Source organism: Rhincodon typus, chromosome 9 (assembly GCF_021869965.1).
Source record: "Rhincodon typus isolate 14 chromosome 9, sRhiTyp1.1, whole genome shotgun sequence".
In the NCBI taxonomy this organism is placed as follows: domain Eukaryota; kingdom Metazoa; phylum Chordata; class Chondrichthyes; order Orectolobiformes; family Rhincodontidae; genus Rhincodon; species Rhincodon typus.
Window position 1 is genome coordinate 18,478,103 of NC_063340.1, and position 17,535 is coordinate 18,495,637.

General features: G+C 41.4%; 1 protein-coding gene across 1 annotated transcript; it reads right to left on the bottom strand.

Annotated features, from left to right (window-relative positions):
- Positions 1–587: 587 nt before the first annotated feature.
- Positions 588–14,741, bottom strand: LOC109935597 (visual system homeobox 1). The gene is made up of 5 exons (XM_020534239.1): positions 14,345–14,741; positions 11,818–11,899; positions 8,985–9,108; positions 8,295–8,475; positions 588–862 (listed from the first exon to the last, which is right to left on the bottom strand). Exons 1-5 carry the CDS (start codon positions 14,739–14,741, stop codon positions 588–590), a joined length of 1,059 nt encoding a protein of 352 aa, XP_020389828.1.
- Between the last annotated feature and the right edge of the window lie 2,794 nt (positions 14,742–17,535).

Genomic DNA, 17,535 nt, shown 5'->3' on the forward strand with positions numbered 1-17,535 from the left:
TCATTATTGCTCCTATCCATCAGAGATTGAGACCTTTTTTACATAGGTAACTGGCTACACCTCTTACCATTGTAATGGACAATTCACTCATGCACTCGTGTGTGTCCTCTTTGTGGAGCCTAGGCTATTACTCTTTTAATATGTATAATTTTTCATTTGAGTTTACTGTGAATTTGCAGCTGCCAGTTACCATTCACATTACATTTTCCATGTTGAAAGTCATGTATTTCCATATGGACTGGGATCACCCCTTTCCATTCACAGGGGGTAAAGTTATCAGTAAGAGGAGGTTTAGCCATGATATTTTCAATCCTGTGTACATTTCCATTGGAATACCCTGCTTTACTTCTTACATTTATTAGGAACAAACTATGATGCTATTTGTTGGTCATTATTTTAATAACCAACAAACTAATAGCAGCTCAATAAGGGAGGTAAATTAGTAATCATCCTCTTTTGTTGTGGCCATCCATGCATCTTCGTTGCCGTAGGAACCAGTTTTAAAATGGGATGAGTGCAGCTTCTCAATAGGAAGACTGTTCCCCATCCTGAACCTCATTTGTTCACACAACAGCTTTCTGATTATTTTAATTTTTCTTCAGTCTTCTGTGTCTGACTTCCACATTGGACCACCCTGAAATGCATTGTTTTGAACCATTGTCCTTGGTCAGTGGTTTTTCTGTGCTGGAAAGGTCTAACGCCATGTCGTCATCTTCAGATGTAGTGTCACAGTTTGTTGCAGGCATCCGGTCTGTGCCACCCTCAGTCTGTGATGCCCGTGCACTGCTCGCCACACAATCATCTCCTACAGTTGCTTCACTTTTAGTTTTCAGTGTTGAGTCAACAGATTTTTTATGCATTCCTAGATTTTAATTAAAGGTTGGTTAGTGATGCCCAACTTGTTTGTTCTTTATTTTACTCTCTTTTCCTGCATATTTCTGTTTTTTATTCTAATTAATTTTGGTGGATAGTAGAACAACTCAAACAGTAGGCCTCTTACTTACTGACTGTAGAATTTATGCAGTACATAGTGTTTGGCCTTTGTAAAAGCTTTCTATAAAAATGCTATCCACTTATTCCAATTCCCCTCCTCTTTCTCCAAAGCACTGGAAATGTTTATTTTCAAGTCTATATTCAGTTAAATCCTGAAAACCACACAGAAGAAGTTGACAGGTAACAGCTTAATGATCATATTAAGTTTCCACAAATGTTTAAAATTAGTACACAATGATAAGAAGCTTGCAATTGTGTTTCATCACTGTACTGATTAATATAATTCAGGAGCTTCCTTATTTACCAAATTGCAAGTGTTCAGGACAAAGAAATGGGATTGCACAATCTTAAGTATGTAAACCGCAATGCAAATTTTAAATATAAAATACAAATATAAATATAGTTTATCTGGGTTGGTGGTCTGGTACGGGTCCGCTGAAATTATCATCCTTCATGCATTAATGACAATAAACTAAGAAACATAGGACCAGCATTGTCAAATTGAGAAACGTGGGGTGCAGGCACATAGTTCCTCAAAAATGGCATCACGGGTAAAAGGCGTAGAAAGAGTTTGGTACACTTGCCTTCCTTGGTCAGAGCATTGAGTACCAGAGTTGGGACATCATGTTACGGCTGTACAAGAGAAAGGTTAAGGCCAGATTTTGAGTACAGCGTACGATTCTGGTTGGCCTGCGTGAAGGATGTTATTAAACTGGAAAGGGTGCAAAAAGATTTACAAGGATGTTACCGAGACTTGAGAGTTTGAGTTATAAGGAGAAGCTGGATAGGCTGAGAACTTTTCTCAGAAGCATCAGAGGCTGAAAGGGTGACCTTATAGGGGTTTATAAAATCATGAGGGGCATAGATAAGGTGAATAGCAAAGGTCTTTTCCCTGGTGTGGGGAAGTCCAAAACTAGAGGGCATAGGTTTAAGGTGAGAGGGGAAAGATTTAAAAGGGACCTGAGGGGCAACTTTTTCGCACAGAGGGTGGTGCACATACAGAGTGAACTGCCAGAGGAAGTGGTAGAGGTGAGTACAATTACAACATTTAAAAGACATTTGGCCAGGTATATGAATCGGAAAGGTTTAGAGGGATATAGGCCAAATGCAGACAAATGGGACTGGTTCAGTTTAGGAAACCTGTTGGGCATGAACAAGTTGGGCCAAAGGGTCTGTTTCTGTACTGTATGATTCTATGGGTAAGACTAATCCCTTCAGCCCTTCAAGCCTATTTCACCATTCAATAAGATCATGATTGCTCTGGTTGTGGACTTTACTCCACTTTCCTATTTACCCCATTGCCCTTGACTCCCTTGTCATTCAAAACTCCTTCTAATGCTGCCTCGAATCATGCCTTCACTGCCTTCTGGGTCAGTAAGAGGTGCATGTTGAAAAGACTATGCTTGGATGACCAGTTAGTAGTGAATTAAACTCACTTGAGAATGTGATGCAAAAGAGACAGATGCTTTAAATAAGTGTTTTTACAACTAGTAAAGTGTGTTAAGCATTAATCAGTTTTATTAGTACTAGTAAGGTTTATCAATAGCTGTAATGTTTATGAAGGTCAGGTAAAGTAAAGTAAAGTTAATATAAGTAAACCAAAGTAAAATATAGTGTAAGTGAAATAAAATTAGGGTGTGACATGATAGCTTGATCATGGGAAATGCATGCCCTGTAGTCTGTGGGAAAATAGGTATACTATTGCTGACCGAGATGATACATGTATAGGAAGTGTCACCAGCTGCAGAATTTTGATGTCTGGTTTTTGGAGCTAGAGCAGCAGCTAGAGTCACTGTGGAGCTTCCACAAGGCTGACAGCTATATTGGTAGCACATTCAGAGAGTTAGTCACACCATTTGCCAGGAGCATGGCATCAAGAGGAGAACGAATCACTGCCAGGCAGTCCAAGAGAACCAGGCAGGTTCTGACGTCCCGCTTGCTAATTGTTTTTTTTTGGGTGATCCTCTGAGGGGATGATTCCTCAGTGAAATGCAGTCAGAGCCATGTACATACAGCTTGGATGCTTTAGCTGTACAGGAAGAGAGGAAGAAGAGAGAAAGAGCTGATAACACCGAACCAGGCAGGAACACAATCGTGAAGAAGATACAAGGAGGGTGCAAAAGGATTTTGACAGGCTAAGGTGAGTGGGCTATAACTTGGCAGATGAAATATAATGTTAAGTAATTCACTTTTGTAGAAAATAAACAGAAAGACAAAATATTTCTTAAAGGGTGAGAGGTTAGAAACAGTGGGAGTCCAAAAGGACCAGAGTGTCATGTTTATGAGTCACATGTTAGCACGAAGCAATTGAGAAACCAAATGGTATGTTGACCCTAATTGCAAGGGGATTTAAAGATGTCTTATTGCAGTTGTATACAGCCTTGATGAGACCTCACTTGGCACATTGAGTACAGTTTTGGTTGCTTTATCTAACGAAGGATATCCTTGATATGGAGGGACTGATGCAATATAGATTCACCAAATTAATCCCTGGAATGGCAGAATTGCCTTAAGAGGAGAGTGACTTAAAATGGGATGCAAAAGTTGGGCGCTTCAGGGAGTTAAACGGAGAAAGAGAAAAAAGTGATCTGTAGCTTTTGCCAAAACTTTTTCAGCTTCCAGGAATTGAATCTTGCTGTGCCACAGGAGAAGAAGTCAGTTAATTGGTGAGTATCTAACATGTGATTAATGTTTTTTCCTATTCCTAAGACTCAAAAAAATATATTTTGAACCAGAGGTGAATGAGAGAGGATAAAAGGCACCTGCAGTAACACCAGCAGTAGAGTAAAATCGTGTATCACAGCATGACATGAGTGCAGGGAAAGCAACTGATTCGTGAGCAGAATTGGTGAACATTTCTAGTTTTTAAAGTTAAAGTAAGTTCTTTAGTGTATGTTTGGGTCTCTGGGCTTCTTTCACTTTTTTCTTGAAAATAGCTTGTTATGTATAAGATTGTAACTAGTGCAAAAAAAATTACAATAAACTGTAAAGAGCAGGCATTCTCCAAGTGAGGCAGGACGAGTGGCATGTTGCTGCAGCAGCATGTGGGAGGTGCCGGACGCCTAGATGATCCAGAGCAAACACATCTGTGTTAAGCGTTTGAAGCTCAAGGAACTTCGGATCCAGTTTGAACTGGAGTCCAAGTTGCAGACATTGCAGCACATCAGGGAGAAAGAAAATTATCAAGATAACTTATTCCAGGATGCAGTCACACCCCTCAGATTATGTTATTCAAATTTGATCTGTGATCAGAGACAGCAGGATGTTATGTATTAAGGGGAATTCGAGAAGGCTTGTCCCCTGGAATTGTCCAACAATTATGAGATCCTTGTAAACTATGTGGAAGAGAGCAGGTCTGCAAGGAGGATGACTGATAATGTGAGTATGGCACTGTGGAACATGGTGGGGGAGGAAATAGAAAAGTAGTTGTGGTAAGAAACAGTATAATTAGGGGGATAAACACTGTTCTGTGTAGCTATGAGCTTAAGTCCCAAAAACTATGTTGCATGTCTGGTGCTAGGGTTAAAGACATCTCAGGCTGGAGAGAAATTTGGAGTGGGAGGGAAGAAGTTGTAGTTGTCCACTCCATGTTGGTGTCAATGGCATTGATATGAAAGGAGGTTCTACTGAAGGAATTTGAATAGTTATGAGCTAAATTGAAAAGCAGAACATTCAAGGTAACAAACTTGGGATTGCTACCTGAGCAAACGGGCATAAGGTAAATAAAGTCAAGGAGTTAAGTGCATGGTTCAAAGATTGCTCTGGGAGAAGTGGGTTCAGTCACTAGGGCTCTGACACTAGGATTGGGATAGAGGTAGCTGTTCCGACGGTGTGGGCATCACTTGAATCTTGCTAGGACCAGTGCCTTGGCCAATCGAATATCTAAAGGGATAAAGAGAGCTTTAAACTAAATGGGGGTCAGTTCATGAGAGGCTGACAAAGCAAATGGATATGACAATGTTGCATAGCAACTAATTAGGTAAAGATATCCAGAGTGGAACAGGAAATGACAGAGTGCAGAAACATAGAAAAATAGCAAAATATAGACTAATACATAATGAGGCAAGTTTAATAAACAATTTCAGAGTAAAAGATCTTCTAGGAAACAGTGACCATAATATGGTAAGATGTAACATTCAGTTTGAGAATGAGAAACCTGAATTGGAAACAATTACACTAAACTTAAGTAAGGGTATTTACAAAGGAATGAGGGCAGAATTGGTTAAAGTGGGCAGGAAAAGGAGTTTAACAGAAAATATGAGTTATGACAATGACAGATGTTTATGCAAGTAGTTCACAATTCACAACAAAGGAATACCCTAGTGAGGAAAAAGGATTTCAGGAAGGGGGATAAACCAATCATAGTTAATCAAAGGGGTTAAGAATAGTTTTAAATTGGAAGTAAAACCACATAATGTGGCAAAGATAATTGGTAGGACAGAGAATTGAAGAAGTTTTAAAAGCCAACAAAACATAACCAGAAATAAGGGAGAAAATAAACTTTGAGGGTAAAATATCAAGTGCTATAAAAATAGACATTAAGAGCTTCATTAAATGTATAAAAAGGCCAAAGTGAACATAGGTCCTTTAGAGAAGAAGACTGGGGAATTAATAATGGGGCAAACACAAAATGATAAAGGTGTTGAATAAAAACTTTGCATCAATCTACACAGTAGATGGAAACGGGCATAAGCAAAGGGAGAAAAAAATACAATAAGTGTCAACAGGGAAAAGCTATTAAAAGGTGAACTCGGGGCATGAAAGGGATAGGCCACCTTGATTTGATGTGTTACATCCTAGGATATTAAAGTAAGTAGCTAAAGAGATAATAGAAGCACCGGTAGAATCTTCCAAGATTCCTTAGATTCTGGAAAAATCCAGAGCATTAGAAAACTGCCAATGTAACATTCTTATTCAAAAACAAATGGAGACAAAACATAGAAAACCAAAGGCAAGTTAGCTTAATATCTGTCACTGAGAAAATGTTAATTTATTATAAAGGATGAACAATAACAGAACATTTAGAAGTACATAATATAATCAAGCAGAGTCAACATGATTTTGTGAAAGGGAAGTCAGGCCTGCCAAATGTATCAGAAATCTTTGAGAAGGTAACAAGCAGGATAGATAAAGAGGAATCTGTACTTGTAATATGTTTGGATTTCCAAAAGATTTTCAATCAGGCCCCACTTATAACGCTTCTTAATAAGAGCCCTGCTGTTGTGAGCAGTATATTAGCATGGATTGAGGATAGGATGATTAATAGAAGCCAGAGTTAGGAAATGGGGACATATTCAGAATGGCAATCTGTAAATATTGGAGTGCCACAGGGATGTGGCCACAATTATTTACAATATTCATAAGCTGTTTGGGTGACAAAGTATATATACCATTGCCATGTTTACAGATAACACAAAAGTAGATGGGAAGACAAGTGGTGAGGATGAAACAAAGAGACTACAGAGGGATTAAGACAGGTTAAGTGAGTGCACAACTACTTGGCTGATGGAATATGTGGTAGATGTGAGATTATGCACTTTGACAAGAAGAATAGATAAACTGAATATTATTTTTCTTATAAAGGTAGGGAGAAGTAGAGATTGGTGAAGGACTACAGAAAGCTGCAGCACTGAAGGATTTGGCATTCTTGTGATTGAATCATAGCGTACAAGTTCAGCAAGTAATAGGGAAGGGAAATTTACTGTTGGCCTTTATTTCAAAGGTAATGAAGTATAAAAGTAGAAACGTCTTGCTAAAACTATACAGGACACTAGTTAGATCACACCTGGAATACTGTGAACAGTTTTGGGCCCCTTATCTAATCAAGGAATGCTCACATTGGAGGCAGTCCAGAGATTGTCACTAGGTTGACCAGAGGAATGGAGGGATTTCCTTATGAGGAGAGGTTGAATAGGTTGGGCTTGTACTCATCGGAGTTTAGAAGAATGAGAGGCTATTTTATTGAAAGAGATAAGATTCTTAGGGGGCTTGACAGGATGGATGTGGAGAAGTTGTCCCCCATTGTGGGAGAGTCTTGGACTAAAGTGCATAATGTCACAGTAAGTGGACGGCCTTCTAACACAGGGATGAGAAGAAATTTCTTCTCTCAGAGGGTAGTGAATCTGTGCAATTCTTTACCACAAAGGGCTGTATAGGCTGTGTCCTTGAGAATATTAAAAGCTCAGACTTTATTCAGTAAGATATTGAAAGTTCATGGGCTGAAGGCAGGAAAGTGGAGTTGAGGATTATCAGAGATAGTAGGAACTGCAGATGCTGGAGAATCTGAGATAACAAGGTGTAGAGCTGGATGAACACAGCAGGCCAAGCAGCATCAGAGGAACAGGATGGTTGATGTTTCGGGCCTAGACCCTTCTTCAGAAAATGAAGAAGGGTCTGAAGAAGGATCTAGGCCTGAAACATCAGCCTTTCTGCTCCTCTGATGCTGCTTGGCCTGCTCTATTAAGGATTATCACATCAGGTATGATTTTTTTGAATGACAATACAAATTTGATTGGCCACGCATGCTACTTCTGTTCCTAATTTCATAGTCGTAAAGTAGTTTTAAGAAAGAGAGGTCACCTCATTGAAACTTACAACACTTTTACAGGATGACTGTAGATAAGATCTTTCCCCTTGCTAATGGGTATAAATCTAGGGATAATAATCCCTCGAGAAGAGGTAGACCAACTGAGACTGAGGTGAGGAGGAATTTCTTCATTCAGTGGGCAATGAATCTTTGGAATTCGAAGAGAACTGTGGAAACTCAATCACTGAGGATGTTCAAGACAAAATTCAATCGATTTCCAGAGACTAATTACATCAAGTGATATAGAGATGGTGCAGGAAAGTAGCATTGAGGTAGATGACTGCCATGATCTAACTGGATGGTGGAGTAGGCTTGACAGGCTGAATAGCCAAGCCTGTTCTTGTGTTCCTTATCTTTCAAAAATATTGCCTCATTCTTCTAAACTCCAGTGGGTATAGGTCCAACCTGTTCAATCTTTTCAACTTCAGTAAGGACTAAGCAATTGGCAATTGTAGGGAGCTTGTACAGAGTCCAAACAGGATGTGTAAGCTTTTTGCCGGCATTTAAAAAGATATCAGAATGATAATGGGGTGAAATTTGTCTTGGGTGATGTGACAAAATGGGCAGTAGCAAATTAGCAGTATGCTTTTACACCATGCTCCATTTTCTTCTCCAACATGTGAGACAGGTGGATAATTCATTTTCACCACGTTGTGCTGTTTTGTGTCCCCCTCCCCTCCTGTCTCATTGACCTCAATAATCTTTAATTGCTTACCAAGCAGCCAGGGGGCACAAGATCCTACCAAACCATTTTTGCCAGAGTTAAGTATGGATTCAGGCAGTGGAATGGAGTGCCGGACCATGGCACCATACAGTCCATACTCGGCCATCACACTGCTTCTGCCCCAGCATTTCTCCCGCTTCCTCCACTTCGCTCTTCGATTCTGAAACCACACCTGGTGGGATATGGGATGGACAAACTTTATCAACAAACTCAAAACATCCATTGCTATTGCACCTTGGCCTCCTCCCATTGTCATGGATGTCAATGAGAAGTTGCCTCGGCTCACTCTATGTGATACTGAGCAGAGGTCAGATAGGGCTGTGATTTAAAGTCTTATCTGAAAGATGGTGCTTCTAATAGTGCAGCACTATTTTGATTTCTAGGGTGTAAATCTGGATTTTGTCTTCAAGTCTATGCAGTATGACTTGAACTTACAACTTTCAGACTCAGGGAGATGTGGAAGTACTATCAAATGAGACAAAATGAAAGCCATGAAACACAGCTAACAGGCTCATTATTGAGGAATAAAATTTTGCATTATCATTTTAATTTACATTTTTGACCTCAAGTAATTAGCATGAAATAGTTGCACCAAATTAGATCATAACTGAGATTTTACATGAACATGGGAAGTCCCAGTAACTTCCCTTCAGAATGGTACATGATGGCCTGTCAAATTACCTGTATTCGGTCTTCAGCGAGCTCTGTCTTCATTGCTAACATTTCTCTTGCATATACATCTGGGTAATGAGCCTCATTGAAAGATTTCTCCAGTTCCTCCAACTGATGAGTTGTGAACACAGTTCTGTGGCAATCAAAGAGCAGACATATTGCTCACAAGCAACAAAGAAAGAAAGTAATCTTGCCTATACAGCACCTTTCAAAACCTCAGAATTTTCCATAACACTTTAAGGCTAATTAACTAATTTTAAAGCACCATCACTATTGTAGTTTAGAGACATTAAAAACAGGAATAGGCCATTAGGTATACAAGTGTACTCCACCATTTAACTAGATTATAACTGATCTGCGTCTCAAATTCATTCCTTGAATTTGCTTCATAATCAATTGATACTCTTAATCAATAAAAATACACATTCATGCACGGATTCTACAGCACAACACTTCCAAAGAACATTGGTCTAAGAATAAAATTGGCCTTGGGTCAAAACATGATAGTGGACTGCCCACTCTCGTTGCTACTTGATCCATTGAAATCAACAATGAAAGAATATCAAGTGCTGAGTAAAATGTGTTGCAAATTTGTCATCAGTTGTTTTATGCTGTCTTCCAAGACCAGTTTCACCCAATTAAATCACTGTGAAAAGTCAGTTCACAAAAATCCAAACACAGTTCAAATGTCAGGGAATGGGATGTAAATTACGTCATATAGTTGTTAAACAGCATCAATATGACATTGTTTTGTCTTTATGCTACTTGGACTTGTCCTATTCATTAAACATCAGCATGTTAGCCTATGATTCTAATGATGACTCCTGTAAAAGAAGACGTATTACTTTGCGACAGCCTTTTTATTTTGCTTGCTACATAATCACATGATCAAAATGGCAACATTCCCCAAAACAACAATTCCTTTTAAAAACTCACAAGAACATGGGAACAAGAATAAGCCATTCAGCCCATCATGCCTATCTCACTATTGTAGATTATGGCTGATCATCTCCTCAATGCCACTTCCTCCTGCACTATCTCCGTATCCCTTAATATCATAGTCTCCAGAAACCCATCAAGTTTTGTCTTGAAACTGCTCAATGGTTTATTTTTTAAGGCCCTCTGGGCTAGGGAATTCCAAAGATTGAGCAACGTCTTGATGTAGAAATTCCTCCTGATGTCAATTATAAATGGCCTTCCCGTTATGATGAGACCATGTCCCTATATAGGATTGGCTAAAGAGCTAAAATTGTCGATGAAATTCGATAGCTGCATAACCTTCAATGAGTCCTCTGAACATTCCTGTTATGTGCCAAAGACAGCACAATCAATGTGTATTTCTGTATTTGTTTTTCTTTACTTGCTGTTTGTTACACTGTATAAGAGAGAGTTTTGTTCCAAGTCATTGGACCTCACGTCAGACCAGGAGTGTGAACGGTGTCAGGAACCTAAGCCTCCAGACCAGTGATCAATCGAGGGGTCCCCGACGGGCAGAAGGGCATGAGGCTTTTTTTTTAAACTGTCTTTCTATTCTTTTTATTTACTTAATAAATATTCAGGTTTTTTTCATTCTTTTTTGTTTACTTAATAAATGTTCATATTTAAGTAAATTTATGTTGTTGAGTCTTTTAACTACATTTAACCGAATCCAAAAGAACCATTTGGATATACTCTGTGATCAAAGACAGTCCCAGAGTCAGCAGCCAGGGAAACATTTTATCTAATCCACCCTGTCACGTTCTCTAAGAATTTTATAAGCTTCAATGAGATCACCTCTCATTCCATGAAACTCTAGAGAATGCAGATCTGTTTCATACTGCCTATTCCAAGTCGCCTCAGTATATATATTAAAGCAATCTTCTGAGATTTCAAACATTTTAACCCACAACCCTTTTTATTGGGATTGAAAAAGAAGTGACCTGTGTTGACATTAACCCATTTCTAACAGTCTAAACCTAAAAGACTGCACACAGCAGCAACAAGTTCATTGTAATTTATCAACAAATTAAAACAATTCAAATGCTTTGGTATCTTGTGCAGGTGGGCAGGTTCACACCTGGTACTTGGTGTTGACCAGTTATGGGTCGCAAGTTAAATCAGCTGTCCTGGCATGCATGGATGCCAGTACACCTAATCATTGACCACAGCCAGTGTGCAGAGTCACTGCTTTATGGTGTTTAAATAAGGTTAAATTGTGTTTGAGATCACATTCTGTGATTCTGTTCACTGAGTTTTAGAAGTCTACAGCACGGAAACAGGTTCTTTGGTCCATTTAGTTGGCACCAGTCAAAAATCTAACTATTCTAATTTCATTTTCCAGCACTTAGCCCATAGCCTTGTATCCTTTGGCATCATAAGTGTACATCTAAACACTTCTTAAATGTTATGAAGGTTTCTGCCTACACTTCATAAATATTCATTGAATTCTAGATTGTCACCACTCCCTGGGTGAAAGAAATTTTCCCCACACCTCTTCTCAATCTCCTGCCCCTTACCTTAAATCAGTGCTCCCTGGTCATTGATCCTTTACTGGGCAGCAATCAGAAAATGGGCACTGAATCTAACTGTACCAATCTGAGTGATTTTCAAGGACTGTAATCTGAAATGCATTGAAATGTGCTGTTCTGATCTCATCATTAACTCAGAACTGGGATGCTTCAATTAGACAATTATATACCACACAAGGGGCCCATTTGGTGCAACATGCCTGTGGTAGCCCCTTCACCCCAGGTGCCGGCAAAACATAAATGTGAAAGGTGCTAATGCAATGCCCTTCCAGGGTGCACCTCATCACAATCTCCATTCACTCAGGATGTTTTTTTTTAACAGACCCCACACATACCTGTGCCGCCTCTTCTTTCTTTTCACCTGCGATGCTGCTGAATTCTTCAAGTCACTGCGATCACATAATGTGTTCTCATCATCTGGTGCCAGGGAACAGATTAGACCACAGTCACTGTTATAGCCACCAAACCCAAATCAGCCAACATGAAAAGAACATCCCTGATGTTGGAGCTCTAAGTCTCCTCATGATCAAACCTAATTTAGCAGAATAGGGTGGTTTAACAAAAGAATATGTTATTGGATCAGATTTAGAACACTTCCCACGTGTGGAGTCACACAAGGTAGATCAAGAACGAACTTACATCTGTTTCTGGAACGGGTCACTAGCTGAGACCATTAAAACTGAGGGGCACCACTTTGCATTAGGCATGAGTTAGCAGAAATCTCTCCACAGTGTGCTGGAGGGATTTTCAGGCACAAATTGCGAATATGCCTTCCTTATCCTGGAGAAGGATTTGAACTGGGCATTTCTGGCTCAGAGGAAGGGACACTACCCATTGCACCACAGGATTTCCATCTTACTGTATTAATAATCTAAAGATCATTGATCCTTGTCCTGGCAGTCTGAGGATTTGCATTTGAAAAGAAAATGCTGATCAGTGAAAGTGATGATGTTGTTGAAGAACCCAGCCAGTTATGTACTTTAGGGAGGGAAGCCTTCTGGTTTTACCCGTCTGATCCCATATAAGTCAGTTCCACACCAACGTGATTGCTCTCTGAGATGACCTGGCGCAGCTGGGGATGGATAGTAAATACCTTGCCTACATCCCGAAAATGAAAAAGAATAAAGGATTTTAAATATCAACATTTTTCCATCAATAAGTTACATAGTCGGCATGCCTTTTTTAAATCAAGCGAATCATGTCGACTTGGAACTTTTTTTGTTACTGTTGAGAATAAAAGTTCACAAGGTAGCCAACTTTCACGGCCAGGTCTAAAAAAAACACAACGAGCCAATTGCTTGCTGCTGTGGGCTGCACTGTTTCAATGGCAAGTCGCCCAGGGAAGGGACACTGGGTCCTTGTGCAGACTGCAGTCAGCAGCAGGTGATGTACAAACGGGCGGCAATGTAACTAATCCCCAGCGCTCCTCAAATAAACCGCGGGGTACTCGCTGTTCAAACAGTTCCCACTTCCTTCACAGATACGAAACTCCCCACCTCCATTATGTATCCTTTTCAATTTTTTGAAACCACATGTTGCATTTAAGTTCAATTTTAAATGGTTCGTTGTCAACGAATAATTTGAAATTATAAATCTACAATTAAGTAGAAAAAGTAATATAGAGAATTCAAAATAAAAAAAGTTAAAGGTAGACCGTGGGGCCCGTGCCAAGGGATATTTATCTAAATGCAATGAGCAGAAACAACCATACAATGCAGATGCCTCTAAACCAACCTTAATCTATATTAACCATCACCGCTCTAGTCTAGTTTCTCCAGCCCTTCAAGGTCAGTTTGATCCCCAGAACCGCCTGCTCCACCGATTCGCTTTTGATTCATGCTATAATAAAGTCCAACATTTGTTGGAAACAGTAAGCTGACTGTTGCAATGCCAACCTGAGGATTACCTCACTAGTTGCCAACTGCAAAGTTGCAGGATTCTCCCCATGAAACGGAGAAATAGATGAGGCCTGTAACGAAAGAGAGCAGAATAACTCAGGACAACTCAGTGAGAGGACGCTGTGCCAATCTGCGGAGACCTCACCAAACCCGCCAGTGTTGGAGACCCAAAGCCCAGGAGAGAGTTTATGTCAGGAACCATTGATCTTGTCAGACCAGCTTGGCTTCAGGCTTTGTTTACAATGTTTCCCCGTTTTTCTTAAAACTAAGAGAATTGCAGGGATCCACTTCGATATGAAAAAAGAAGCTTCAAAGGCAACAGACACTTAACTGAAACCAAAAACATGCGACAGCTTTCACTGACCCCAGGATGTTCCAAAACAAACAGTAAACTACATTCCAAACACGGTCACCGTTTGAAAAGGGCATCCAACCTGCGCACAGCAAGATCCCACAACAACACCAAGGAGACAAGAGGCTGGGTTAACTGTTTTAGTAATGCTGGGCACACAACTTACGCACAGCAAGATCCCACAATCAACAACAACGAGACAAGAGGCTGAGTTAACTGTTTTAGTAATGCTGGGCATCCAACCAACGCACAGCAAGATCCAACAAACAACACCAAGGAGACAAGAGGCTGGGTTAACTGTTTTAGTAATGCTGGGCACCCAACTTACGCACAGCAAGATCCCACAATCAACAACAACGAGACAAGAGGCTGGGTTAACTGTTTTAGTAATGCTGGGCACCCAACTTACGCACAGCAAGATCCCACTATCAACAACAACGAGGCTGGGTTAACTGTTTGAGGGATGCTGGCCTTGAGTTCCCGGGAAGTTAAGGGACGGGGAAGGGGGGCGGGGGGACTTGCATCCTTACAGAGATGGGGAAACAGAAGGAGGGTGTGGGGTGAGGACTGGGTGCGGTGTCAGCTCGGTGACATACTGTAGCTGGCTTTTACCGGAGTTGTGGAGCGGCTGGTAGCTGTCCAACAGGGCGACCCCCCGGAGTAGAGGCATGCGACCGGGCAGGGCTGATAGCGCGTCCAGGAGAGAGGCTCCGGGCGGCCGGAAAGCGCTGAGCGAGCGGCTGCACAGCAGCCCCAGGCCGGCGGTGAGCATCGGTGGCGGTTCCCTCGGCGGCTGGGGGGCAAGTGGAGGAGGAGGGGGAGGAGGAGGTTGGGCTGACGGTGCCCCCGAGTGGCCGGTCTCGCTACTGCTACTGCTGTCCAGTCCCAGCAGCTCCGTGATGGCAAAACCCCGGCAGCGGCTGCTCTTCTCGGGTTCTTTGCTCCCAGCCAGCAAACTGGCTGCAAGGGACCTGCAGACAGCCTCCGAGCTCCCCTCTGTCCCGGGCATGGCCCTGAGGTTTCCTTCCTTCCTCTCTCTCTGACTCTCACTCTCTCCCAGCTCCCCCTCCCACTTTAACCATCCCGCTGTGAACAGACAGGGTTTTTCTATCTGCCCTTCGCCCGGCAGGACGCTTCCCAGATCCAATCAGCGAGAAGACAGCCTTCCCACCCCCCCCCCCCCACCCCCCGCCCCCCACCCCCCCCCCCCCACCCCCCCCCCCCCCCCCCCCCCCCCCCCCACCCCCCCCCCCCCCCCCCCCCGCCCCCCCCCCCCCCCCCCCCCCCCCCACTCCATAGCTAAGACTTTACTCCCCTCCCTCCCCAGACACACACACCAATCGGATATAGATTCTCATCAGATACAAGTCTAGTATCCAGCCCAGTAAAGTTGCCCAGATCGTTTTTACATTTATTCCAGAGGTAAAGCCTTTCCTAAAGTCATAGAACACGGAAACAGACCTTTCGGTCCAACTCGTCCATGCCAATCAGATATTCTAAATTAATCTAGTTCCATTTGCTAGCATTTGGCTCACACCCCTCTAAACTCTTCCTATACACATACATATTCGGATGCCTTTTAACTGTTATAATTGTACCAGCCTCCACCACTTCCTCTGGCAGTTCATTCCATACACGCACCACCTTCTGTGTGAAAATGTTGCCCCTCAGGTTCCTTTTAACTCTTTCGCCGCTCTCCTTAAAACTATGGCCTCTAGTTTTGGACTCCCCTACCCTCGGGGGAAAGACCTTGGCTATTCACCTATCCATGTCCCTCATGATTTTATAAACCTCTATAAGGTGACGCCTCAGCCTCCGATGCTCCAGGCAAAATAGCCCCAACCTGTTCAGCCTCTCCCTATAGCTCAAACCCTCCAACCCGGGCCACTTATTTGTAAATCTTTTCTGAACCCTTTCAAGTTTAACAACATCTTTCCTTCTTAACTAAATGCAGGTAGTATTCGCACTTTTTAAATTCAGAAGTACACTTCATGCATCACATTTGTTGAAGTACATTTCAAACAGAATATCACAGAGAGCTTAACTTTTCTCCACTTTGCATTTTCTACTCTGAGGGGCTCAGCCAAACTGGTGAAATTCACAATATCTAATTTATGTTAGATTTACAGCATGGGAGAGAGGGTGTGAGCAAAATACTTCAGGTTTTCATGTAAATGTTTACTTACATTTCAACTGTACATTATTTGCAAAACGTATAAAGCATATTACACACTTTCCAAACATTTCAATAATATGTAACTTGTCTCCATGCAGCATGTTCCACTCCTGGGTGCATCAGCACAATTGTAATACTTTTTGTGTGTTTTTTTTAAACTGGATCTAATTATCCTTTCTGTTTTATTAGTTTGTTACTCCATTTTATATTTTATTGAACGGGTTTTGCTTAATTTTTCGATGAATGAAAATGAGGGGCTGGGAGTAAATTAAATTTGGTGGGACTATCTGTTTTAAATATTTGAGTTCCTACCGGGGACCAGGATCCAGGAGGGATACTTACCACTTTCCTCCCATTGTACTTGGTCTCATCAGAAATTCCGCTCCAACGAATTCAATGAAGTTTATTAAATCAGAGGCCTTTTGTTTGCGTTTTAAATAAACTTGATTTAGAATTCTAAAATAGTGGTGTATAGGGAACTGTTCTAACCTGATAGACGAACACTCTTGGACTTTCACAAATATTGTGGTTTACTGCCTCTGGTCGAACGAAATCCGTTTAAATTGTAGCTTCAAATACTTCTATTCCGCAATAAAAATGACCAAGCCTGGAAAGGATCAGTGAATTAGATATTGCCATGTATTTATTGAAACACAACAGCGCTATTCTTCATTTCAAATACACACATAAAACAGAAATTGCTGGAAAAGCTCAGCAGGTCTGGCAGCATCTGTGGAGAGAAATTAGAGTTTATGTTTCAAGTCCAGTGAGCCTTCCTCAGAACTGCCTCAAACACCAGCCGTATTCTCTATTTCCTCTGACAAGTGCTTTGAGCGGGGAGCCTGTTAGAAGGAGGGAGAACTGCTAAACTCCGCCACGACCCGAACGAAACATCTTTCCTTTTCTATTTCAGATCTGGTATGATTGAAATCTTTTACGGGATGGTAATTTGCAGAATAATTGAACCCTCGGGGCCAATCACGGAATCACTGCAAATGTGAAAAAAAAAAGTATCTTTCTTGTCCTTGTACAACAGTGTACACTGAAGAGACAGAAGCTAGAGCCGGTTAACTCGGGGGTGGAATTGTCTCTGTAACTAACCCACTTTGAGTCCTCACGGTCCATTGCCTCTTTTGTCGATCTGTAACGGAGATTTTACGCCGATAAATGGGAACATGTCTGTTTGCATAGTTCGGAATAACGGCTCCCCCAGTCATCAGGATAAAATAACTATTTCCATGTCAAAGGACATTACAAACAACATTGAATGCCCCCCTTATAGATCTGTGACAGGTCAGCACAGTAAAGGCTTAACGGCAGTGGGGGTGGGGGGTGGTGTAGAGGGAAGAGAACATTCATTTAAACACACCCCCCAGCCCCAGCATTTATACTTTCTACTTATTATTAGACTGTATAGCAACTTCAAATATTTCAAATAATCTTTACGCAGATACTTTTGAGATTACTTTGTATCAAGTGTTCTTAACTCACTTCAGTCAGGAACTGGGAATAATGGCCTCATGCCGTCTCATTTACAAAACTCCAGAGTGAACTGCAGCCTTCTGAGGTGTTTACTATCGCCATCCAAAGGACTCCCTTTCATTTTTACATTCCAGGGAGCCGCTAC

Excerpts from the sequence above, each read along its gene's own strand:
- LOC109935597 (XM_020534239.1), bottom strand. The coding sequence starts at position 14,741 with ATGCCCGGGACAGAGGGGAGCTCGGAGGCTGTCTGCAGGTCCCTTGCA. Across the intron at positions 9,109-11,817 it reads AGAAAGAAGAGGCGGCACAG|AACTGTGTTCACAACTCATC; the intron begins GTATGTGTGGGG and ends TGATTGCCACAG. Across the intron at positions 863-8,294 it reads TTGTGCCCCCTGGCTGCTTG|GAATGCATAAAAAATCTGTT; the intron begins GTAAGCAATTAA and ends ATTAAAATCTAG.